The 24,233-nt window shown below is 56.7% G+C and overlaps 9 protein-coding genes across 9 annotated transcripts; 5 read left to right on the plus strand and 4 right to left on the minus strand.

Moving 5' to 3' along the window:
* Positions 1-1,923: 1,923 nt before the first annotated feature.
* On the plus strand, positions 1,924-6,116 carry ISF_08511 (hypothetical protein; the record flags this gene model as incomplete). The annotated part of the gene is made up of 2 exons (XM_018852114.1): positions 1,924-4,577; positions 4,628-6,116. 2 exons carry the CDS (start codon positions 1,924-1,926, stop codon positions 6,114-6,116), a joined length of 4,143 nt encoding a protein of 1,380 aa, XP_018700714.1.
* Positions 6,117-7,336: 1,220 nt separating this feature from the next.
* Positions 7,337-8,383, minus strand: ISF_08512 (YPT1_NEUCR GTP-binding protein ypt1; the record flags this gene model as incomplete). Its single annotated transcript, XM_018852115.1, has 5 exons — positions 7,337-7,534; positions 7,609-7,836; positions 7,889-7,936; positions 8,011-8,134; positions 8,373-8,383. The coding sequence occupies 5 exons, from the start codon at positions 8,381-8,383 to the stop codon at positions 7,337-7,339; spliced, it is 609 nt and encodes a 202-aa protein (XP_018700715.1).
* Positions 8,384-9,645: 1,262 nt separating this feature from the next.
* On the plus strand, positions 9,646-10,618 carry ISF_08513 (hypothetical protein; the record flags this gene model as incomplete). The annotated part of the gene is made up of 2 exons (XM_018852116.1): positions 9,646-9,961; positions 10,035-10,618. The coding sequence occupies 2 exons, from the start codon at positions 9,646-9,648 to the stop codon at positions 10,616-10,618; spliced, it is 900 nt and encodes a 299-aa protein (XP_018700716.1).
* A 572-nt stretch (positions 10,619-11,190) lies between these two features.
* ISF_08514 (ribonucleoprotein (LSM) domain, eukaryotic/archaea-type) lies at positions 11,191-11,971 on the minus strand (the record flags this gene model as incomplete). Its single annotated transcript, XM_018852117.1, has 3 exons — positions 11,191-11,549; positions 11,649-11,717; positions 11,833-11,971. The coding sequence occupies 3 exons, from the start codon at positions 11,969-11,971 to the stop codon at positions 11,191-11,193; spliced, it is 567 nt and encodes a 188-aa protein (XP_018700717.1).
* Positions 11,972-13,235: 1,264 nt separating this feature from the next.
* ISF_08515 (NUDIX hydrolase domain protein) lies at positions 13,236-14,319 on the minus strand (the record flags this gene model as incomplete). The annotated part of the gene is made up of 2 exons (XM_018852118.1): positions 13,236-13,975; positions 14,250-14,319. The coding sequence occupies 2 exons, from the start codon at positions 14,317-14,319 to the stop codon at positions 13,236-13,238; spliced, it is 810 nt and encodes a 269-aa protein (XP_018700718.1).
* Positions 14,320-17,953: 3,634 nt separating this feature from the next.
* On the plus strand, positions 17,954-19,458 carry ISF_08516 (Arginine-tRNA-protein transferase; the record flags this gene model as incomplete). Its single annotated transcript, XM_018852119.1, has 3 exons — positions 17,954-18,047; positions 18,157-18,168; positions 18,218-19,458. 3 exons carry the CDS (start codon positions 17,954-17,956, stop codon positions 19,456-19,458), a joined length of 1,347 nt encoding a protein of 448 aa, XP_018700719.1.
* Positions 19,459-20,063: 605 nt separating this feature from the next.
* ISF_08517 (Arginine-tRNA-protein transferase) lies at positions 20,064-21,205 on the plus strand (the record flags this gene model as incomplete). The annotated part of the gene is made up of 2 exons (XM_018852120.1): positions 20,064-20,549; positions 20,612-21,205. The coding sequence occupies 2 exons, from the start codon at positions 20,064-20,066 to the stop codon at positions 21,203-21,205; spliced, it is 1,080 nt and encodes a 359-aa protein (XP_018700720.1).
* A 353-nt stretch (positions 21,206-21,558) lies between these two features.
* On the minus strand, positions 21,559-22,393 carry ISF_08518 (hypothetical protein; the record flags this gene model as incomplete). The annotated part of the gene is made up of 2 exons (XM_018852121.1): positions 21,559-21,954; positions 22,031-22,393. The coding sequence occupies 2 exons, from the start codon at positions 22,391-22,393 to the stop codon at positions 21,559-21,561; spliced, it is 759 nt and encodes a 252-aa protein (XP_018700721.1).
* Positions 22,394-23,122: 729 nt separating this feature from the next.
* Positions 23,123-23,952, plus strand: ISF_08519 (cytochrome c; the record flags this gene model as incomplete). Its single annotated transcript, XM_018852122.1, has 3 exons — positions 23,123-23,132; positions 23,580-23,865; positions 23,928-23,952. 3 exons carry the CDS (start codon positions 23,123-23,125, stop codon positions 23,950-23,952), a joined length of 321 nt encoding a protein of 106 aa, XP_018700722.1.
* Positions 23,953-24,233: the final 281 nt, after the last annotated feature.

A 24,233-nucleotide genomic window follows, 5' to 3' on the forward strand; every position in this document is an offset into this window, starting at 1 on the left:
AAGGGCGTGTAGCTCTAGGCCATATTTTCCCAAGCGACGCTTCCCTCGTCCCCCTGAGATGCGAGGCGAGGCGAGGGCAAGCCACCGACTCCGCGATCTCGCAAGCTCTGGCCGGGGCTGGGTTTTGAGCCACGGAGCGCAGCCGTACGGTACGACTGCCGTTTTCGATGCATCAAGACGTGCAGCCTGCAGGCCGTCTAATATGTACGACCGTGTAATATGTATGAGAAGAGGTCGAAGCGCTCCATTGTCTACCCGTTGCGACCAGCCATCGCTCACCCCCTTGCGGTTTCCGGCCTCATGTCGGGGCCAAGAAAGAGCACACGAGGAAAAGGGTCTGCAGGTTTGTCTTTGGCAGGGCTCAAAGCAACAGGGTGCACGCCCGACGCGCATCAAATTGTCTCCAAGCGGAGGAATACCGCTCTCCGGTTGTCTTTTTGGGGGGGGGGGGGTCGAGAAGAGCCAAGAACAGACATTTCTTTTTTCTTGTCCGGCCCCTATCAGGGTCCCTGACGAAAATAAATAAAAAAAAGCTGGGATTGTCATCCTTGAAGAAGAGAGAGACATGGCATGGCGGGATGGTTGGATGAATGGCGAGTTATTACGAGACCCCCCGGCAGAGTGCAGAAACACCGTGCGCGTATGCTGGAGGGGAGAGACAATAGAAGCGACGGGACTCTGCAGTGTGTTTTAGTAGAGGGACAGTTGGTGCTGTGCTTGCTGTTCGGTGCTGTTCTGTGCTGTGCTGTGCTGTGCTGTGCTGTGCTGTGCTGTGCTGTGCTGTGCTGTGCTGTGCTGTGCTGTGCTGTGCTGTGCTGTGCTGTGCTGTGCTGTGCTGTGCTGTGCTGTGCTGTGCTGTGCTGTGCTGTGCTGTGCTGTGCTGTGCTGTGCTGTGCTGTGCTGTGCTGTGCTGTGCTGTGCTGTGCTGTGCTGTGCTGTGCTGTGCTGTGCTGTGCTGTGCTACACTGCTGTGAGTGAAAGCATAGAGGACCGGGCCGACTGCCCTAGTTAGTGCCTTGTAAAATATACTGCAGCATGGAGATGGCTTGCTTCTTTCACTGCACTTCCACTTTGCTGTTGCTTGACCCTCCCCCCCATCCTCATCCCCCATCACATCCATCATCCATGATCCATCCCCGAGCTCCGGCAAAGCTCTAGCCCAATGCAATGTTGGGCTGATCAGTGCGACGGGGCTCTTCCTTGCAAGCTTTGTGGATACAACTTGCCAGTGATCGGCCCAGTCTTCACCTCTTCTCGCCGCAGCTGCTTTGTGCTTGCTTGACGGAGACGGGCTCATTTATGATAATACTAGCACCAACCCAACCCGCAACCCATCTTTGCTGCCCCCATCCCCTCAATCCTGGAAACCTTTTTTCTCATCTCTTTTTTTCCCATCCGCCGACCGTCTTTTTTTGTTTTCTGTGTCTCTGGTTAGACGTTCCATTCATTCTTCTGTCGCAGTTGCCGTGACTTGTCTTACTAGCCGACGCTGCTTTGTACCTACAGAAAAGCACAAAAATCAACCTCCACTTGGGCACTTTCCCATTCATTTTATTAGGCCTCGGCGCACTTACACGGCGGCGCTTGTGAGCAACCAAAACCAACCAGATCAGATCAGACCAGACCAAACGAAACCGAACCAAACCAAATCAACCTGTTTCAATAAGCCCCTTCCGCGGCTTACGGGTTGCCATTCACAAGACGAAACCCAGCATGTCCGGCTGCTGCCGTCAGCTTTGATCACCAAGACAATCTGATCCCGCCGGCACAAACTCCGTACAAACGCAACCCGCCCGTCCGGGACAACTCACCAAACAACGACATACGACCACTCTTACTTGCAACACATCTGCATCTGATCCGCTACTACTTTTACTCAACCGAAGCAATTCAAACGAGAAACACCTTCAGCCAAACTTGGCCATGGCGGAGGCAACTTCCTGGGAGAGCGCCATCGTGGCCATCGAAGGCCCCAGCAAGACCGTCTCTACGCAGCTGCGACTGCTCCCGTCTACGCCGCACATCCTCATCTTGCCCACCTTGGACACATACATGCCGACGACAGCGACAGCATCATCCTTTCTCGACGTCTACGACCCCGTCCACCACCTACGCCAGCTCAATGCCGCCATGAAGCGACGGCATCGCGACGCCCAAGCCTTCCTGCGAGGGAGCAGCAGCAATGCATCGGAAAACCAAGAAAGCGGCAGCAGCACTCAGCGGCTTGTATTTTTGGAAGGCGGCGCGGCAAGCGCCCAGGCACTCTGTCTCAAAGCCCTGATGCACCACGAAACGGCCGGCGATCGCGCAGCCGCCGAAGCCCGGCTGGCCCGACTCACCCGTCGTGGGCTCGCAGGTCTCTCACAGGCGGGAGACGAGGAAGAGCAGCGTGCCCGTTCCGCGCCAGTTTCTTACTCTGTCGCCGGGCACCTGGAAGATGATGCGCTGCTGGCGGTGGACCCAATCACGCGGGCGATGCGGGCCGCTGACGCGCTGGATAGGCAGACGGCGAGCCTGCAAGTCTCCAACGAGTTGGATCTTACAATGCGCAGCCTTTGCCGCTCGTCAAGCCTGCCACTCCAAGATTCAACTTCGGGACAGGATGCAACGGCGCCGTCTGGGCAGTCATCGTCGTTTGATGATGACGACGATCAAAATACACCCACAGCCACGGCGGAGCGGCCCGTCAAGTCTCCAGCCCCCAGCCAACGGCATCGCTTCTCCGTTGTCCACTATGATCAGCAGGCAGAGATGCCATCCGTCTTTGGCTTCGACGACTTTCATACAGGCCGGTCCGCCGTGTCGTCGTTGTCGACCTTGACGGCTGTCGATAGCGAATCTAAGCGGGAAAGCGCCGGGTATCCCCGCCACCATCGTCGGTTCGCCAGCAGCCCAATTTCACCCGTGTCGGACGCGTTTAGCCTGCGCTCGTCGTTTGGCCAGGTAGAGTACGGCCGGGCCTCGCTTCTGGACATGCGCAGCACTACGTCTGTGCGGCGGCCTTCAGGTGGCCGAGGCGGTAGCGTCCAAGCGGCGGTGGGTAGAGGCACCACCACGCATAACCACACAACGCCAAAGCTGAACCATAATCACCACACTGCTGATGCGCCCAAGCTCGGCCGCCCGTCCACCGTTGCTGATGAAACAAGGCCACATGATTATAATAATAATGTCCCAGCCCACCACTTCCTTGGGAAGTCGGCGTCGGTATTCAATACTTCATCAACATCATCACCATCGTCGTCATCATCAACGTTGACGATGACGACCGGCGGTAACACCACCGCCGTCGCGGCCAACATGGCCTACCCTCTCGCCCGCGTCCCGTCAACCACCAGCCGGCCCAGGACCATTGTCGTCAAGCGCTCCCGGCCTGTCATTAAGCTGCAGCCCGTGCCTAGCACAAAGAGGCGTCGCTGGCAACAGGGCCGCTCGACCTACATTGACGACGATGGCAGTGACCACCCGTCAAAGAGCAATCCAGTCGACGACAATAACAAACATGACAACAATAACGACGACGACGACGACGACGACAACAACAACAACAACAGCGACTGCGAGCCCGTCTTCCCTCGCATGGAGGACCTCGTCTTGTACCTTCGCTCTGACCTCACTCCCCAACCACTGCTCGAATCTGCCCTCAACGCCATGCGGGAGGAGTACATGCGCAATTCGATGTCATCGTCAGGCCGCTCCTCGCCTAGCACCAAGGATAGCGGCAGCACTCGCAGTCGGGACTCGCTTGCCAACACTGATGACGGCACTGCAGCACTCACGTCGCCGGATGAATCCTGCGGTGAGCAGGAGGTCACCACTGAGGTAGACCCCGCCGTCGACGATGATCAGGGAACGCCAAAGACGGCTGTCCAGATGACCGTCCCCGTGGCGCTGCCCAGCATGGACGACTACGACCCATTCGCCTATATCAATCCCGTGTATGGGGCACCCTCTAGTGACAAGCCGTCGCCACAGCCGAGCGTCACCATCCTGCATCCTCCCACCCCGGCACAGACGCCGCCGCCTAATGAGCCTACCGAGGCCGAGTCGACAGAGGTTGTTGTGCCCGAGGAGCAGGAGGAACAACCACAGCAACCATCACAACAGCAAGAACTACCAGTTCAGCCGCAACAACAGCAGCCGGACACGGAAAAGGAAGTGATTGAAGAACTTGACTGCAGCATCGTCCATGTCCCCATTGAGCCCAATCAGCCCCCAATTGAGCTGCAGAACTCGATCCGTGCCGTTCTCCGGCAGCACTATCCGCTGACATCAGCCCGCGGCACTCTCACGCCACCATTCTCCCCTTCTCCTCCCCATGTACCAGCAGCCGGCGACGACGGCGCTGATGATGGCAATGACCTGTGGCGGCCGCTCTTCGGCCGCAAGGCGACAAGTAGCCTGCCTGCCGCCGTCGGCGCGGCTCGTGGACACCTACGTCACGCGCACAAGCAGGTTCTTGCCGTCGGCGTGCAGCCCGGCGTGCGACGCGAGTACGCGGCGCGCGTCATTGGCCAAGTTGAGCGGTTCGGCACGGAACCAACCGGTTCCTCTCGCTGCGCGCGTCTGGACTTCCGGTATGTATTGCTACTCTCCCCCTAGATGCACTTGTACTGACAACACACAGGTATCTCCTCGCCAATACTATGCAGGCCTTTGCGTCCACCGCAAGAACACCTCACATGGCTGAGCGCCGCGATACAAACCCCTTTAGCAGTCCGTCACTTCTCGCAGCGCTCATGCTGCCGCACCTCGAGACGTACCTGGCCGTGCACGCCGATGTACGCTTTCTAATCCTCGAGTACCCCCCGGAGCACCTGCCCACTGTCGCCGCCATGCAGCGACTCGCCGGCGCGGACCTGCTCAAGGTTGCGCAGATTGTTGCTGACGACGCTGATGCTGACGGGCGTCTGCAGCGGCCTGTCACGTCGCACGCCGCCCCCGAGGGATCTATCCGCAGCGGTGCATCTTCCCGCCACTACTCGCAGCGGACGTCCTCTCTGAGCAGCAGCAGCAACAGTCGGCGGCGGTCCATTATCACCGCGGAGGTTGTTGGCGGCTCGGGCGACAGCTTTCTGCTCCCGGCGTCGGCGTCGGCCCGGGACATCGCTGACTTTGTGACCGCCGTATGGGACATCTCCGTGCCGGAGCGCCGCCCTCGGTCTGCACGGCCAGACGTCGTGCCTTCTGGAACCGCCACTTGGCCGGCCACGCCTACCGCTGACAACTACAATTCCTTACCTCTGGAGTCCTCGCATGCACAGCAGCGACAACCCTCAGAGCTCGCCGTGGCTTCGCCACCCACGCCACAGGACTCGCCCGTTGGACGCAAGCCCAAGCCGACACAACTTCGCGTCAGCACACTCTCCGCATTCCCTAAGCCGACGGGCCCTCAGAGCCCTCTCACGCCCGTCGCCAACATGGGGTCGTCTGTGCTCGCACCAAGGTCGACCCAGGAGGTGACGCCGCCGCTGTCCGGCAAGCCCAAGATGGACGAGTTCCGCCCGGCTTCTTCTCGACGCTCGCCTAGCCCCGAGGACGAGTATCATTACCACGCACCACAACCGCAGCCGCAGCACGTCGTGGCGCGCGTGAGTGCGGTCGGGACAAGCACGCTGCCACACCTCCGCCGGCAGCTCAGCAACAGCACCATGCGCACGACCAACAGCATTGTGTCGGCCGTATCGCGCGCCTCCTCGACGCCGCACATTGCCCACCTGCGAAAGGGTACTCTGACAGCAGCCATGGCACCGCCTACACCAAGCCGACTATATGATCCTGCGTCATCCTCGTCCTCGCCGTTGCTCTCGTCCGCCTACCACCCTCAGAACCAACAACAGTACCAGCAGCAGTACCACCACATGTCCCTGCTGACCCCGCCCACGCCACGTTTCCTCAACGCCTCCCCGTCGTCGCCGTCCGTGGCCGGCTCGACGCTACACAGTCGCGGTGGTATCATGGACGACGGTGCCTCGTCCATCATGACGTTTGACCCGGCTGAGGACAGCGACTACGACCAGGAAGAGCGCCGGCTCATGCCCTTCTTCGGTAAGAAGCGGCGGCGCGCTAAGCCGGGCACGCAAAAGGCGCTGCGCGTGCTGGGCATGATGGCATGAGTTTAATCACATAATCATAATTGGGCGTGTACAAATTACTTTCACTTATTTTAGCAGAACTCCTCTATGTCACTTTGTTTTCTTTTTTTTTACTTGGTCCGGGGGAAGGCTGGTGGAAATGATGCTCATTTACAAGGCGGTTTTATTCACATTTCGCGAGCGCTTGGGGTTTGATTTCTTAGAATACCAGTTTGTCTAGAAGACTTGCATACAGTTGGCTGGATAATACCCAAAATTCTTTTTCCTCCAGCGTTCTCACTACCCGCACTCATAATCCTGCAATGACACTCTCTGTCGACTTCAACTCCCTCCCTCCCCAGTCGCAATCAGACGACCGCGGACGGCACCTGAGGCAAGCGCCATGATGAGCAGATGCCAAGAAAAGAAAAACCTTTCCTTCATCTCAGCCCTTTCATTTCGTCAACGTCCTATAATTAGACTCGGCGGGAGAACTTACCCGCCCATCCTGAAACGCGGACACGGACCGCACGCAGCTAGCCACCCCGCGGCTGAGGATCGTCGTGAACCCATCTGTTTGCCTTGGTACAATTTCGTCAAAACTTGTTTGTGCCGTGGGAGAAGACACAAAGCTTATTCGCAGCTCGTTTATGCCGTGCTGGTCTGAGCGGACGCGGAGGTGGGCGTAAATAAACACACAAAACAGAGCTCCGCCTCCGCCTCGTCCAAGATTCAGCTGTGCTTTTTACATTCTCCGTGATTCGGCGTCTCCTGTCCGGCATTTTTTAATCATACATCACTCGAGGATACAGCGAAAAAAAGCAGTCGTATTATTTCCTACATTCATCTCTCCTCATACTCGCCCACCGTTCTAGCTGGTTTCAAAAAAAATATCATGATCCCGACTTTGCTCTCTGCGCAACCCTTTCGCCCCCGTGTTGCTCTCTGGTTCGCTCTAGCACAAGTTTGGGAGGCAAGTCATGTAATTCTCGTTCTATACGCGTTGCGGCGGCAAGATGGGGATGGGGAAAAACAACAAAGAGGAAGGGGAAACAATAAGCTGGAAAACAAAAAAAAAACGAAACCCGGAAACTATGAAAAGTCATGACAAAGTCTGTCCACATTATCCACAACCTTGCGCAACTAATCTTCTCTCCTCTGCTCTCCTCTTATCTCTTCCGTGAGATGCTCGTCAAACGGCTGATTATGGCTGCGCGCGGTTTCTTCTGGCTCTCATAAAACACATCTCGCCTAGCAGCAACTTAGCAGCAGCTGTTGTTGGAGTTGTTGCCGACGCCCTGGCCCTGGCCGACCTGTACGCTGGGCTTGGTGTTGTTGGCGGCTGTGGTGCCCATGCGCTCCTTGATCTGGCGGGCCATGGTGAGGAAAGCCTGCTCGACGTTGCTGGCGTTCTTGGCAGAAGTCTCGAGGAAGGGAATTCCGAGGGAGTCGGCAAATTCCTGCAGTTGTCAGCATGGAGCCGGGTAGCAGCCAAGTTGCGGCGCATAACTCGGCCTGCGAGTGATGAACATACCTTTGCGACAGTGTACTCGACCACCTTCTTATCGGACATATCACTCTTGTTGCCGACAAGGAGCTTGTTCACACCCTCGGTGGCGTAGCGGTCGATTTCTTGCAACCATTGCTTAACGTTGTTGAAAGAGTCCATGTCGGTGACATCGTAGACTACGCAGATTCCATGAGCACCGCGGTAGTAGGAAGAGGTGATGGTTCGGAAGCGTTCTTGGCCGGCGGTATCCCACTGCGTCGGTTAGCATCCAGAGAGAAACGGGACGAGCGCGTCGGTCACATACAATCTGCAGCTTGACGGTCTTGCCATCGAGCTCGATCGTGCGGATTTTCTACCGTCGTTGTTAGAAGATTCGATGTTCCTTAGTCCAAGGAGGGACGGCTGAGGCACCAAGCCTGAACATACGAAATCGACACCGATGGTGGAAATGTAAGACTCCGTGTAGGTATCATCCGCGAAACGGAGCAGCAGACAAGACTTTCCTACACCGGAGTCACCGATGAGGAGAAGCTTGAAGAGGTAGTCGTATCTGCAGGCAGAGGGCTGTTAGCTCGGGTCCGGGCGGCGGGCGCCCAAGATCATCGGTGCATTCGTAGTTCATCGGGCGGCAGAAAGATGCATAAAGAAAAGGAAGGCAGAGAAGGGCGCCCGCATCGCGGGCATCTCGACTCGTCATCCTCGCTGGGTACTCTGCGGTCGAATCGTCAGCATGGCGTTTGGGGTTTCAGGGGACAGCCCGCGGAGCGGTGGAGCCTTGAACATACTACTCAGGGTTCATGGTGACGGGAGGCGGCTTGAAGAGCGACCAAAAAATGAAGACGGTTCGTTTGGTAGGTAGAAGGGGGGGAAAGGCGTAGGAGACTGGGTGCGGCGGTCGACTAGATGGCGAGGGGCGGCGGGTGAGGTTGGTGGATGTTGGCGTGAAGGTAGATCCAGAGATGGAGGGACTGGAGGACGGGTTGTTGACGTTGCGAAAGATGGTCAGGCGTGGGCAGAACTAAAACTAGCGGCGTACGTCAGGGAAAGGCAGCAGAAACGGAGAGAGAAGTGGGAAGGCCAAGTGGTGGTTGGTGGTGGCCCTGGTGGGTGGTAAAGGCAGCAGCCAATAGCGGTCGTCCAGGAGGTTGGGTCACGTGAACTCAGGGAGTGATTTGGTGTTGGACTGGGAGCGGGGGCTGTGTTTGGTGAAAGAGGATGCACTGGCACTAATGAGTGGCATTAAAGTAAGGATAATATTTTATGAATGAACTGCGCACATATGTGGTGTTGGACCGGAGAGCAGAGTTGCACTACATCACCATGACCTTTGACGCCTTGTCTGGCACCGAGCTTGTTGGGACCTGCATGTGATGCACCCGAGCTAACTAGTGCCTAGGCAGATGACGAGAGGTGCAATGCTGAAGAAGAGTGAAGAAAAGTAAAGACGTTTTAAATTAATGACAGGTTTATTTTAGTTTTATTGCCGAAGGTGCGTATTTCTTTTTGTCTATTTTCAGAAGCTTAATTATCCATTGTCCTTTTGTAAGATACGGTAGCCAATGCTGCCATGTCTTTGCACTGTACGTCCAATGCTGGTACTATTATGAAAACATACTCTATTATACCCCTCGGTAACTATATAACTTTTCTAATAATAACGATCGAAAGGATCATATTACACCCAAGCATTCACCTTGAAATTACAACAGCCGCCAACTGGATGCAACCCACCGCAGTAGCAGATCAGGCTCCACCAACAAAGCCACGGCCAGTTGACCAGCCGCCGCCGGCCACCACCAGCGCTTCCACCCAACGTTTTTTTCCCCTCCAAAAAGCTCCGAGCGGAAAAAGGGCCAATCCGGGGAGTTGCAAACCGTCATGCTAGTGATGCCTGTGATGCCTTTTTTTTTTTTTCCCACTACTACCCCGACCTTATCGCCATGACCAAGTAGCTTCCCGACAGCCCGTGCGTTTTGCAAAAGAACTTCTTGTTTCCTTTGACACAGACTCCATGCATGCGACACTTGCCACCACACGCAGAACAAGCTCAGAAAAATTTACATGGCCGCGCCGCTGGGCAAGTCGCTCCCCAGGGCCCGTTTGCGCCGCGTGCCCGCCCCGTCGACGCCGCGATGCATCGCTAGCTACGGCCATGCCCAGGCGCAGGTGCAGAGCCTCTCGCGCGCCGCCGCGACCTCTCCTCCCCCTCCTCCTCCGCGGTCGCCGCCGCCGAACCTAATCACCACCTATCCGGCCGCCCGACGCGCCGCCGCGCAGCTCTCCCAGACCTACTTCGAGGCGACCGGCCAGACCTGGATGCCGCTGTCCGGCGACCAGGAGCCCCCCGTCGACCCCAACAAGGCCAAGCTTGGAAAGAGTAGGTTTTGCCCCCCTCCCCCCTCCCCTCCCAGCGGGAAACATGTTTCAAGCTGACCGACCGACTGCCACAGCCCTCCGCATCCTCCAGGACCGCATGCCCACGCTCCTGCAGTCCCCGCTGCCGCAGGAGATCCTCGCGCCGACCATCACGCTTCGCCTCTTCCCCTCGACGCACCCGCACCTGCCGGCCGTCTCCGGCCGCGTCGCCTACACCGCCGCGCTGTGGACATCGCCCATCGCGTGGAACCGCGTGCCGCTCGTCGGCGACGTGCGCCTCGAGATCCTCGCGGAGCGCGTGACCGCCGAGCCGCTGACGTTTTTGCCGCGCCGCGCCGGCGCCGCCCCCGAGCAGCTCGTCGTCCGCTGGCGCGAGAAGAGCAGCCCCCGCACCGCGGGGGGCGTCCTGGCCCGCTCGCTGCGGCTGACGCGCGGTGGCGAGGCGGACAGACCGTTCACGGGGCTGTTCATATTCGACTTTGATAGTGAGGGGCGCGTGCTCACGCACACGATTGAGACGGCCCAGGAGGGCGGCGACTGGGAGCGCGGCATGGGCGCCAAGTTTGTCGGCTTGACGGACTGGTTGCTCGGCGGCATCCAGCGCGAGCCGGGCGGCACGCCCCCGATGCCCATGTTTGAGCGACGGAGACGCTCGTGAGGTCTTGTCGTCCTTCTTGCCATCTCTTTTCGTCTCATTCCCTGTTATATCCTTAGCATAATATCCCTCTCTGGCGTTTTTTGTCATTTAGCGAACATTGTTTTTATACGGTTCATTAGGTCATGTATAATACTGTGGTAGCGTGCGCGCGCCCAACTCTCCCATCTATCTATTCATAGTGACCGCCATGGTGAGCATAGCTCTGGTTTGAACAAACTTCATTTATTCTATCTGGTGGCGGTTATCTCGAACTTTTGTAAACGCGGTGAACAAGAAAAAGAACATGTGCTTCGTGAAGGCGTATGGATTGAGCAACAACTTCTATGGTGCATCGTAAGCGCCAAATCAGCCACATTCCTCCATCTTCTCTGAGAAGAGGACTGAAACGGGCTGGCCATCCAGGGCATTTCACAATATTCTGCCCGAGGCCTGTTGTCTTTGTGTATTTACTGCGCCAAACAGAAAGAAAATTTCATGAGCTCCAGGGCGAGACGAATCTCCCAACCTCAATGACCCTACCACCAAGCTTCACTTCCATACAGGTTGCCTCAATCCCCTCCACGGCTTGGCCCCTACAGCAGGACAATCTCGCCCGCGCCGTCACCCTCGAAGCCCAGCTTGGCCAGCTTGCGCCCGCGCGCCTTGTCGCGCCGCCTGTCGCGCGCCCGCGCCTCGTCCGCCAGCCGCCGCACCCGGCTCAGCTCCGCCTCCTCGTAGCCCGGCGGCGGGAGGTCGTCGCGGTCGAGGTCGATCTCGCCGAGCAGCAGCACGTTCTCACCGCGGACCAGGAAGATGCCGTGGAAGATGTCCGCGTACAGCCCCCGCGGCGCCGGCGCCGGCGCCGGCGTAGCGGCGGTGTCAGTTGTGGTGGTTTCGGGTTGTGGTAGGAGGGCGAATATCCGCTCGGTGGTGGATTGCAGGACAATGTTGGCTGGGGAGCGTGCATTAGTGTTGTGCTGGTGCAAAAAGCCATTGGCCGTAACGTGCCAGGGCTTGGTCTCGAGTCTCTTTAGGTGTTTCCCGGACATACCGAATTGATCCCAGCTCCGCAGCACACCGACAAGTTTACGCCCGTCACGGAGCACCACCATGAGCTTCTCTGCAAAACGCGCGGCAACAACCAGCTAGTCAGCATTCCGTGTCTCCTCATCTCGTTCTCTCCTCCCCTGCCTCTCGCGGCGTCCTTCTCCGTGCCAGGGAAAGGGGGTGCATACTGTCCGTCAGGTCGAGAAGCTGTGCCGCTGTCGTAAACATCTGCGGGGGTAGCTGCGCGGGCGGCGGCGGCGCCAGGCCCAGCGCGCCTCCTTCCCCTCCTCCCTGATGAGGTGGTTCCGAGATGCTGAGGTTTTCCATTGTGGTAGGCTCTGCTCTTAGATCCTGGTCGTCTTTTGTATGAACAACCTTCTTTGAGGGTTCGGCGTTTGCGTAAGTCCTTGTTTCGTGGGTGAGTTGTGGCTATAATCGCATCGTATGGTTGGTCGTCGATGCCTTGGTCGTCGTGGCGGATAATGAAGATCGGATCCTTGTCCAGCCTCGCAATGCGACTCGTTGGCGGCAGCAAATGTGGTGCTTGATTATCGATAGCGTATCATCACGTGAGCCAGTCTGCTTGCTCATAGTTAACCAGCGGATCTGGACAGGCTCTTTTTGCGCTTCATCTTCTCGGCAGTGAATGCGGGGCATTTCCTTCCATGGCAAGTGACTGGTGCAATGGCAACCTTGTCCGAGGCTGCCGATTGGCTTTATTCCAGCAGTACTCGTAATGCAACGCAGCACAACCCTGTCAGGATCTCACCGATGTTGGTTGTCTAAGTTGGCTGCATCTCACCGACAACTACGGATTAGCTACATGGTATACACACTTGATGGCAAGCTCGCTGTGGCTTTCCATTTTGTGGTTGCTCAGCTTAAGCCACACCCAGACGGAAAGCGAGCGCCGTGTGCCTAAAAAAGGCCCGGCTCCAGCCTCGAGGGCGGGCGCCGAGAAGTGCTTGACTCGCCGGCGTCCCAGAACCGTCCATTTCTCACGCGACTTGTCCCCCAACCCCCAGTGGTTTGGGCGGAGGGGCAATAATGCCAGGCAAACCCCGGTGACAAAAATGGCTCGTTCATTTCTGTGACTGATTAGTAGGTGCTGCCCGAGCAGTCGGCTTCAGCTGGTGTGTGCCACGCAGCCGGCATCAAATCTGGTTGTTTTTGTATTCTCCGTCTCATCTATGAACGGCAAGGAAAGAAATAAAAATGTACACGACGCAGGGGGCATCAGATTGAATATAAAAAGTAAAAAATCAAAATCCTCTGGGCAAGACCGCCAGGTTCCACTCCCGAAAACAGGAGAAGCACAAGTGCCCTGGGAGAGGCAAATAAAATGTGCGATATAGATGCGAATTGTATATTACCCGTATAACCTGTGACGGGCTATGGTTGCCAATTCATTTTTGCCCCCCTGATCTATCAGTAATTAGAGTACCCTTCCGCCTAGCAACGCCGTGTTGTTATAAATGCATGCGATTGTTTTGGGTAGCTGTCCTGCGCCTTTCACGCAGGATTGACTGGATGGAGGGAGTGACCGGCCGCATTTGCAGCAATGGCCTGATTTGCCGCTATGATATTCCCTTTAATTTTGGAATTCTTTCAGAAGCACTTGCAGATCAGGTCGGTTTTTCAAGGCCTCGATAGCCTGTGAAAAGATAGAGCTCTTCAGAGCCGTGATAGAGGCTTGTAGGGCCTCGATGGAGCATTCCAGCGCCTCTTGCGGTTCAGGCCCGTTTTTCAAGGCCGCAGTAGAGCTTTTCCCAGCCGCCAGAGAGTCGTTCAGGGCCGCAATAGAGCTTTTCCGAGCCGCGATAGCGCTTTTCAGGGCCTCTTGCCGCTCAGGCTGTGGCGTCAGGGCCTCGACAGCATGTGACAGGATAGAGCTCTTCAGGGCCTCTTGCAACTCAGGTCGGGTTTTCAGGATCTCCATGGCCTGGGAAATGGTAAACCACTCGCGCTCACGCTTCTCGTGCTCGGGCCACTTGTCGTGCCGTTCGAGGACGGTGCCTTGGAAGAAGTTGTACTCGCTTTGGCCCTTGGACAGTTTGCGGCAATGCTGCTCCTCGATAATGTCGGGCGACGCCTCGACCTCGACCTCGATACCGGCTTCCTCCCACGCCTCGCGGACGGCGGCCTGCTGACACGTCTCGTCACTCTCCCAACCGCCCTTGGGAAGAACCCAACCCTTGGTCGACTCGGTTGACCCGGTCGACTCAGTCAGCTTCGACTCGGTCGGCTTTGACCGGATGAGCAGGACGCGCTCCTTGTCTGGCGAGAGGGGGACGACGCCAGCGACGCGTCTGAAGCCTTTGGAATTGTAGACTAGGGAAACAGGGTTAGCAGGATGGGGTGATTGGAGCACGTGGCATGTTGCGCCCAGCTGATGAAGCCTCGGAAACTCGCACATCGCATCAAATTCAGGATGAAGATGACTGCGAAGTCGGCCGCAGGATATGCGTGCATGCACAAATGTGCTAGTGGCAACCTGGGTCCCGGACTGCGTTCCTTGCTACCTAGGGCACTACCAAGGCGGTACGGGCGCCGGGGATGTGCTGCATGCGTGCAGGTGGTGACGCAGGGGACCACAACGACTTACGTTGTTTACTTCTGCCAACTCGCGATTCCATGGACCGCCCGTTGGTGTCTGTAGAATTTAATCCCGACATGATGAAAGAACTTGTTCTCCGGGATTTTGTTTTTCGTTCGATGGTGTCGATTCGGACGGAGCAAGTGGCAGCGTTTGGCGGTCTTGGGGTTTTGGCAGCTTGTGGCGCAACACCTTGGGTTCTCCCTGAGGCAGCAGGCTCTGGCAGTGGTGCGTTCAGCTTTTGGTCAAGGGGAAAAGAGAAAAGAATAAGCAGCACCAAGGGGCCGGAAGATGGGGATTGCGACGAGCGTGGTTGCGCAGGGGGCGATCAAAGGGTATCGAGCTGCATGATGAGGGCAGATTGACAGTTTGGTTTTCGAATGATGGGTGTTTGTTAAGGAGTTTGAAATGGAAGCCCAGCAAGATTTCCCGGACTGCCGGAGGGCGGGTTGGTGAGAGAAGAGAAGGAGAAGGGACGAGAAAAAATTGGCTGCAGGAAACCTTACCTTGGAGGCGTTCTGTGGATGGTTAGCGGACGAACAGTGGGCAGTCATGGGGGGCAGACAGTGGACTTGCAGTGGTTTTAGTGGATGATGAAGGTGCTGTTGTCTGTCAGTCAGTGGATTGACTGCTGCACCTGCATACTTGCAGTTGCTAGAGGTTCCTCTTTGGGCATAGGCTCTGAATCACCTTGAACTCGACGCTTTTGATAATTTTCTCCTTGTTGTCCTTCTTCTCCTGAATTGGCCTACAATCACGTAGGTACCTTACATCCGTTGCGGTGCCTGGGTAGTTTTCGGCGTTTGCTAAAACGCTGCCTCTGGGATGGCACGAGTGCGGTGTAAGAGCAGCCGTGGCTGTGGAGTCGTTGCTTTGGGGGCTTTCGGAGGGGCAGAGGGTCCTCGATGCATGGAAGCAAGTCTTTCAGTTTCTCTGGTTTGAGGTTTTTTCTTCTCCTACTGCCGTGGCAAAATTAGCTTGTCCCAGGGGTTCAAAAACTGCAGCTGGAGAGGTTAGTAAGTAGGCTGTCTACTGCATAATAAAGTCGAGAAATGTAGAGATACGTGGCTTGCATTGGGGTACGTCTCGGCTGCAGAGTGGTGATGCCCTCCTGTCGCTGCAAAAAGCACTTGGCAGTCAGTCTGGCACCAGCGCACGTGGGCAGCTCCCACTCAGAGATTTTCGGTGCCCCGTGGCGTCTTCGCGACGCTAACAATGACGCACCTCTTTAGAGGTAAATCTGTGCTCCGTTCAAACCTCCAAGTTACCACCTCCTTACTAGTGTAGTTACCCAGCTTACCTATTGCATTTGTGTATCCGTACGGAGGCAATGGTCTCGAGAGGTGGTGGGACAGTAAGGCTGAGAGGAAGAACAAACAGTTACAGACGGGGAGGACCGATGCCGTGTCGCACAGAAAGAAGCACAGAAAGAAGCGCATCCCGTCTTATATACTGCTACGGAGCCACGCGGCATCGTCACCTAGCTGGCATTGTGCAACGCTGCCAAGTTGGGACTCTTCTTCTTGTCTGTGTGCAGCCTCACCCCAGACGCCATGTCTTGCATCTCAACGGCTGTCTCGGCATCCAAACAGGGCAATCCGCCTCGACATGCCCTTCTCCAACCTTGTATTCCCTGTGATTCATACACAAGCGCATCGACCAGCACGCGTCTCTGTTACAATATCTAAACTCGCTGACCGAGGCGGTTGGTGACTGAGCCACAACAAGGCTTGCCTTGTTGCTGCAACGCCACCATCCATCTCGAATGCATGCAGGCCAAGTGGGCATTTTCACCGATGCAATCTGCAGGGGTCAAAGCCAGCCAGCTAATGAGTTGCTGCTTGCATTCGCCCGCCGGCGTCGGCCCAGGGTTCGGGCTGGCTGGGTTCTTCAAGGCTTGCAGGGGGGGGGGGGTCGCTACTCGTTTTGGCGTCGCAGTTGAGGTGGCTCGACTTGGTTGAGCAGCCATTTCTCACGTGTTTGCACCGCGCTAGGTGGCCAGGGAGGTACCAGTAGAGTGTGCTGGTGGCGTGTGGTAACAATAACTCGAGCCTGATATGGAAACCCAGATCCTTGGGGACGCCTCCGGATGGCTGCGGCGTGACTATGGAGCGGAGAGGTCTGAACGAATAGAGGTGCATAGAGGCTGCAGCGAGGGCGACTTATGTATGTAGAGTAGGAAGTCGGTCGGCAACTGAAAACCAAGAACAGGTCAGTAACAAGTTCGGGGTGATGCTGCAGAGTTTCACTGTATAAGCGGCACTCATCAGAGATGTCCGTCTACACGCCTGCACTAACGTGGGCGCCGGAGGCAAAGCAGGACAGGGCGGCACAACGCCGACACCGCCACTTTAATCACTCAATCACGGTGATTTTGGATCGGTGTCACGGCAGAAGGCGAAAAGCGAAAAGCAGGTTTGTTGGCTCTTTTGCCAATGACATGATCGCCGGCCAGCGTCGGGCATCAGTCTCTGAGACTGCCCTTCGATGCAGTACCACTCGGGCTGCATAACCACGACAACACGCATGGCCACTCGGCGTCGAGGAAACGGGGAAAAATGCAAAGAGCCACCAAATTTACTTGGTGATTTGTCTGTAAGCAGGATTACTGTCCTGGACGGATCAACGGCCGCATAGGACATGTCACAGGTTGGCCATAGAGCTGCGCACATACAGGCACATGTCTATCGATTAAACGGAGCCTTGCCGTGAGACACGCCTTGTACCAGGATTCTATAAAGCATGGTAGATGATCCGACTCCACAGGATGCGTTGTTCGATGTTGCCCGGAGGCCGTCCGTACTGGCTTGCCGGATTCAAGCTTGCAGGGTCGAAGGTAGGAAAAGTAAGGGTAGGCTGAGAATCGGGTGGTGCCGATTGGGCATGACCCCTCGATTGGAACTGAAGCGAGCCAGCATTGGAATGGCGGGGTAATTCTATGTATGTATGTATGTATGTATGTATGTACTGTACATAGCTGGTCAGGCATCGGGTTACTGCGGCCTGCAGGTGTTTTTCAGCAGTAACGTGTGGCAGTTGTACAGAAATCTGCTCAGAGGTGCACCATAATAAAGAATAATTCAGGCCAGTGCGGGACAAGCCGCGCAGCGCTGGAGCCTGCTGTATCTCCTCTTTGCTGCCCCATGGATGACAGCTGTAGGTAGTTTTGTACGTCCCCTGTTCTGCCGCTTCGTTCCGCACCGCCCAACGTCGTCATTACCCCATCCTTTTATTAAGATTCCAAGTCATCTTCTTTCATGTCCGCTATCATCACCGCCATCGCCATCATCATCTCCGCCGGGCCAACCGCTGCCACCCTGCTCCATGCTCCCTGCTTGCTGTCCCTCTTCTCAGGATACGCACAATGCAATTTCCAGACCACCAGTCCCTTCTAGCATTTACAGATACCCTCGAACTGGTCTCTCCAATCGGTAGGTCCTGCTCCATCTTCTACCTTTTTTCCCCCTCCCCTTCTTCCCTTTCCCAGCATCTACACCCGATCCATGCAATTGGCCGCTCCCCACGTGCTCCTATACCTCTCCCCTGTTGGTCTCCTCCTTGGACACTTGTTCTTGCATCGCGTGCACAGGCGACTATTGCTCTGTTCGCAAATCCACGCTAGTTTCAACTTTTATCCCGGCCCGTTACCCCCGGGCGGTCTCTTCCCCGACTTTACAATACCTCCCGGCAGTCCGCATCCAGCGAGGCCGGCCATGGTCCAGGCTGCGTCGCCTCACGGCGCAGCTGTCCCCTTCGCGGCAGAAACCCATATTGCTCCAACTGATGCTGATACATCATCTAAACTAGGTTACTCTTCACAGTCACATTGTGGTTATTGCTCTGGGAAAAACCAAGCAACGGCTAAACGTAATAACCCCTCTCGCAATTCATGCTTTACCTGCTAACCATGCTCAAGCTGGGAGTCGTGGTACGGTGCATGCAAGCCGTGTCCAGTCCAGTTCACTGACAACCCGCAGGAATCTCCTACTATGCCAAAGCCTCGGCGCTGAGCCCGGCCTTTTACCAAACGCTGCTGGACCGCTACTGGAGGCGGTCCGGGACGTTGCTATACCGTCCCAACCAACGAGACTCTTGTTGTCCGCATTATACGATTCGCCTAGACTCGGAAGAGTTTAAGCCGTCCCGCGATCAGAGGCAGACCATAAACCGGTTCAACGCCCACATCCTTGGGGACGAATACTCTAAAGAAGCATCGCGGCGTTATCCAAGAACAAAAGAGGAATCTAGAAGGCGAAAAAATGAGTTCAACCTCGTGGAGCGAGTTCATGAAGCAGAATATGGCAGGCTGAAAATGCCCCCGACGCCTGCGCATAAACTCCAAGTTACTCTAGAGGAGGATAACTTTACAGAAGAAAAGTTTGCCATCTTCGACAACTACCAACACGTCATTCACAAGGAGGATCCTGGCGAGCGGACACGGAGATCCTTTACCCGGTTTCTCTGCGACTCGCCCGTGCGTCGCCACGCCGAAACTCGTTCAGACGGCACGAAGAAGCGTCTTGGCTCGTACCATCAGTGCTACCGTATCGATGGGAAGCTCGTCGCTGTGGGCGTTCTTGACCTACTACCGCAGTGTGTGAGCTCTGTATATTTCTTCTACCACGAGAGCATCCATAAGTTCAGCCCAGGCAAGCTCGGCGCTCTATACGAAATTGCACTCGCTAAAGAAGGAGGCTACCGCTGGTGGTACCCCGGGTATTACATCCACAGCTGCCCCAAGATGCGTTACAAGATGGATTTTGCGCCCCAATATATTCTTGACCCTGTTACGTTAAGCTGGGATCCCTTGGATAAGACGGTGCTTGCACAGTTGGACAAGTCGCCGTACCTTTGCTTATCCCAGCGAAGAGCCGAAAGGGCTGCCGCAGAAGGTCAACGTACCGTCATAGCCGATGCTGAAAACCCGGATAACTCTGATGACAGTAGCGACAACTCAGATCAAGATGATGTCGACAGATCCCTCTTTGCCGCCAACATGCCCGGCATTCCCACACTTGCGGAGATGGCGACTGTGGACATGGATGACATACATGTCCTGGGGCCATCTCCGGTTATTCTATATAGCATGACTGATCTTGTGAGCTGGGATGAGTCTTCCATCTATGAATGGCCGACCCTCAGGGCTCGCATGGCTGAGCTAGTTGGAGCCATGGGAATAGACACGACCCCAAAGCTATGCATAAATTTGCAGGGTTGAAGCTTGCCGAGTTTCCCACCGAAGATGGCCTCGTGATGCTACAAATATCAATCAACCCCCAACAACTAGACTTTCACCGTTGATGGTGTGCCCGGCGGTGAGATATAGGGTAAGAACACCATGCAGGATCAGGAGTTCCTTTAGATAACACACAATACATGTAAGTAATACATATGTCTAAAATATAATAATTAGCTTGATAGTATTTTCTCTATTCAATTCTGGTTTGGATATTTTCAAGCAGAAACTTGAGAAGGAGGTGAACTCGGGTAGTATATCAATTGCTTGCATCCACGCTGTGGCCCCAAACACCCCGCGCCAAGAGCTCTGTCCAAATTTGGAGAGCTCCATTGAAACTTTCAAAAACTTTTAGACCCGTCACTCTACACGACTGTTTTCTACGACCACACAAGACGGACGCAATTGAACAGGTACAAAATTTGCCTATATCATCTAATAGCTTACTGAATCGCCGCAATTCATCGCAACGTCGACTGCGCCAATAAAGCAGCAACCCAGCCCGCCACAGCAGACCCGGGCGTTTGCACCCAACCTACCCACGCACACACACACACACGCGCGCCCCCTTCGCACGACCGAACCCGATGGCGACGCAACAAGCGCTCTTCTCGCCAGCCGAGCTCGCGTACCTGCACAGCTCGCTGCGGCTGCGGCCGCCGATCCGGCCCGACGGCCGCTCGCCGACCCAGTTCCGCCCGCTGACGGCCGAGACGGGCATCCTGCCGGGCACCAACGGCAGCGCGCGGGTGTGCTTCGCCGACGGCACCGAGGCCATTGTGGGCGTCAAGGCCGAGGTAGAGCGGACGGCCGAGGGCCGCGCGGTCGGCGCGGAGGACCGGCTCGAGGCGAGCGAGGCGCACCGCGCGGGCCCGGAGGCGGAGGAGGGCGACCGCGCGCGGCAGGCCCGCGAGGATTGGCTGGAGATGACGGTGGAGATTCCTGGGCTGCGCGACGATGATGCCGCGACGGTGTTTCTGGCGGAGATGCTGCGCGAGGCGCTGCTCGCGGACGGCGAGTTTGCGGGCAAGCTGTGGATCAACCGTCGCTTCCACTGGCGGTTGTACCTGGATGTGAGCTCCTCATCCCTTGTGTGTCTCGTGGTGTTTTGAAAGCTGACCGTGCTGGGATATAGATCCTGCTGATATCACCGCCCCTGTCGTACCCCCTCCCGCTGCTCTCCCTCACCACGCACCTGGCGCTGCTGTCGACGCGCCTCCCGCGGCTCAAGTCCGAGGGCGACGAGGACCCGCTGTTCGACGATGACTGGGACGCCTCGACGCTGCTGTACCCGCGCGACGCCGCGACGACGACGTGCCCGCGCCCCCCGGTCACGCTGTTGGTCGTGGCGGTCGGCGACAACGTCATCTTTGACCCTGCGCGGGAGGAGCTCGCCGTCGCGGAGACGGCGCTGGCCGTGTCCGTGGCCGAGGTGCGCAGGCGGCCGACGGCTGAGGATGGCGGCGGCCGGGAGCTGCGGCTGCTGTCGATGCGCACGATCGACCCCCCGAGCAGGCTGACGCCGCCGGGCGTGCCGCATGCGGCCGGGGGCGCCGCGCCGGCGCCGACGAAGCAGACGGACCAGGGGGCGACGGAGCCGGGCGTGTGGAAGGCGCCGCTGGGAGGCATCAAATTTGGCGTGGTGGACGCGATTGTGCAGGCGGTGCTGGAGAAGGGCGGCGTGGCGGACGAGGTCCTCGACGGGCTTGAGGGCGTGGAGCTGGCATAGGAGAAGTGGGAGGACGGGCCTTGATTGCATGGACGTTTAAGTGTATACGGATTTTCTGCCGGCGTTGAATATAATGAACAATTCGTGAGGGTTCTGCGTACTAGATTGCAGCGAATGGAGAGACCGTTTCCTGGACTAAGAGACTACGCTTTGCACTCGCAAAAGCGGCGGGAGAGTTACGATGCCACCCTAGGCGTGAATGAAGCGGAATCAAAGCAGGAACGCATCTACAACGCCCCTGAACGTTTGAAAAGCATCACACTGATATGAGGCTTGCTTAAGAAATCCAATGGAAGAATCGCTATATGGAGAGACAGGATATGTTACACTTTTTACACATAGGCGCCACCGGCTTAGAAGATGCCAAACCACTTCTTGCGCTTCCCCGCGGTCTCCTCCTCGGGCGTCTTCTCCGGCATCTCCTTGCCCAGAGCAGCTGCCTCAATCTCCGCATCGGAGAGCTGTCGATCGCCCTTGCCAAAGACCACGCTGATGGGATCCTTCGGCTCGATGCCATGCACCTTCATGTAGTAGCGGCGCTTGGCGACGTCGTCGAGGTGGCGGGTACGGTGCTCGCCGGCCTTCAACGCCTTATCCTTTTCGTGCGAGAGAATGACCTCCTTCCAGGCGGCAAAGAAGTAGGCCGGGTCGGACAACAGGGCGGACGTGGGCGGGACAAGGTCCTTGTAGGGCGAGTTGTAGGCGTAGTTCATGAAGAAGGTGAAGATGCCCATGGCGAAGAGGGTGCCCTGTAAAAGGCGTGTTAGTACAGAGTTGAGATCCGAGGAGAGGGGGGGGCGGGGGCAGCGAAGAAGAAAGGCGCACCATTGTGATGAAAGTGTGCAGCAGCTTGCTGTGCCAGAACCAGTGCTGCCACGACCCCGCGGGCGCCATGGTGGCCGGGTAGTGGCGCTGACTGCGCGCCTGCACCTCGACCTCGCTCAGCGGCGGGCTGTAGTGCTTGGGCAGCGCCTTGCTGCGCAGGCGGGAGCCGTGCGACGGCGGGTTGAACCGAGCGGGCTTCTCGAGAACGATGGGCTTGCCGTCGGCGCGTGACGAGGAGGCGTATCGCACGCGGACAAGCTGCCGCGCGGCGCCGGGCGGCGGCACGCGCAGACCCCGCCACAGAGGACCCTGCAGCGGCAGCAAGAAGCGCGGAATGACAACGCTCTTGAAGGCGGCGGCCATGACGGGCGAATGGAGGGTTGCTGGAGGCCGTTTGAAGATGATGGGCGGTTGCTTGGAAAACGAGGTTCTGTCGTAGATCCCGGCGAAAGGAAATTCCCTTCCCGCTGCCTGGATGGGCGCTAAGCCTGATTCTACTCGGCGGTGAAGTAAAAAGGTGGAGCTGGTAATAAGGCCAGTTTGGCGTGGAAGCTGCTCAGGAACCGATGTCAGGTTCGTATGGTAATAGGGCTAGTTTTTCTTGTCGAAGCGTCAACGATTTTTTTTGGTCACGTTGGTGCTGCACCAACGGCCCAGCGGGTAAAGTCGGGTTGGAGTTTGCTCGGCGTTGGATCACTGGGTCCGCCTGCCCCAGCAGCGCTAGAAATAAGTCCTGCGTAATGCTCAGCCCCTGATTGGCTAGGCACAGCCCCGGCGCTCTCGCCACAGGTGGCTTGTCCACTGTAGCGTCCCCTGTGCGACAGCGCATTCTCAGAGTGGCACAGGGGGAACCGGCCGGCTAGCATGTTTTTGGCCACATGCTGTCATGAACTTATTTTTTTCTTGCTCATTCCTGCTTCCCTTTTTTCCTTCTCTCTTTCTTCCAACCACAACGACCTAATAACCAATCCAACCCTCCAACGTCCACGACCAAAGAAGAATAACCTCACGAGGCTCTTTTTTGGATTATTTGCATAGCAATTCTTGACTCACGACACTTTACGTCCTTTTTCTTTCATACACATCATCACAATGGCTGGTGGTAAGTCGCTACTCTCCTTGTCGACTCGTCCCGGAGTGTCCGTCGGCCCGCAGAAGCGATATTCAGGAGCTATTCGGATGGTTAGAGACAGCTTGCGAATTTCGTGCGGATTCCAGGCGAACGACGACCTTCCGAGGAGCCAATTCCCTCGAGTCGAACAAAATGTCGCATGGGTCATGTCAGCTCTCCTAGCCGAGGCCCCAAAACCTGGCGCGCGCAAACAAAGGATCAGCTCCTGAACAGCCCTGCGTCATTTACGATTGACTGCTGAGAAGCGCGTCATTATTTGTGCATTGCAAATCCACGCTGCCGACCTGCATTGCGCTTACGCCGCCGAGCCGCTCGTTTGCGCGACGTCAGGCTCCAACGCGCCGCGCCTGCGTCATCCATCGGGACGAGGACATGAAACGATTAATTGACCACAACCGCTAACAAAACACCCTCCAGGCGACGCTAAGAAGGGTGCCAACCTCTTCAAGACCCGCTGCGCTCAGTGCCACACCGTCGAGAAGGGCGGTGCCAACAAGATCGGCCCTGCGCTGCACGGCCTCTTTGGCCGCAAGACGGGTTCCGTCGAGGGCTACTCCTACACCGACGCCAACAAGGGCAAGGGCATCACCTGGGAGGAGGACACTCTCTTCGCCTACCTCGAGAACCCCAAGAAGTACATCCCCGGCACCAAGATGGCCTTCGGTGGTCTCAAGAAGGAGAAGGACCGCAAGGACCTCATCGCGTAAGTGACGTTACGAAACTCTCGCCCAAGTAGCATGCCGTGCTAACGAGTTCGCCACACAGCTATCTCAAGGAGTCGTGCGCTTAAGCGACACGCATTGTTGACCACTTTGCAAAAAGCACCACCTTAATTGTACCAATGATATGAAAGACAGACATACTTTTCTGATAGACGGGAGGGAAAATGCCGGCGATTAGTGTATTATAGACCAGTTAGAGGGCCTGCGCCAATACTAGACGACGGCGCGCCCACAGCTCTGAGCAGAAACTCCTCTTTGCGAGCTCGCTCGCGTAATCTTGACGGCTGTATTGCATGATATGTGAATGTGTCTCTGCTGCTGACTGAGGTGGTGTAGTTGAACACAGACG

Source organism: Cordyceps fumosorosea, assembly GCF_001636725.1.
Source record: "Cordyceps fumosorosea ARSEF 2679 chromosome Unknown scaffold_31, whole genome shotgun sequence".
NCBI lineage: Eukaryota > Fungi > Ascomycota > Sordariomycetes > Hypocreales > Cordycipitaceae > Cordyceps > Cordyceps fumosorosea.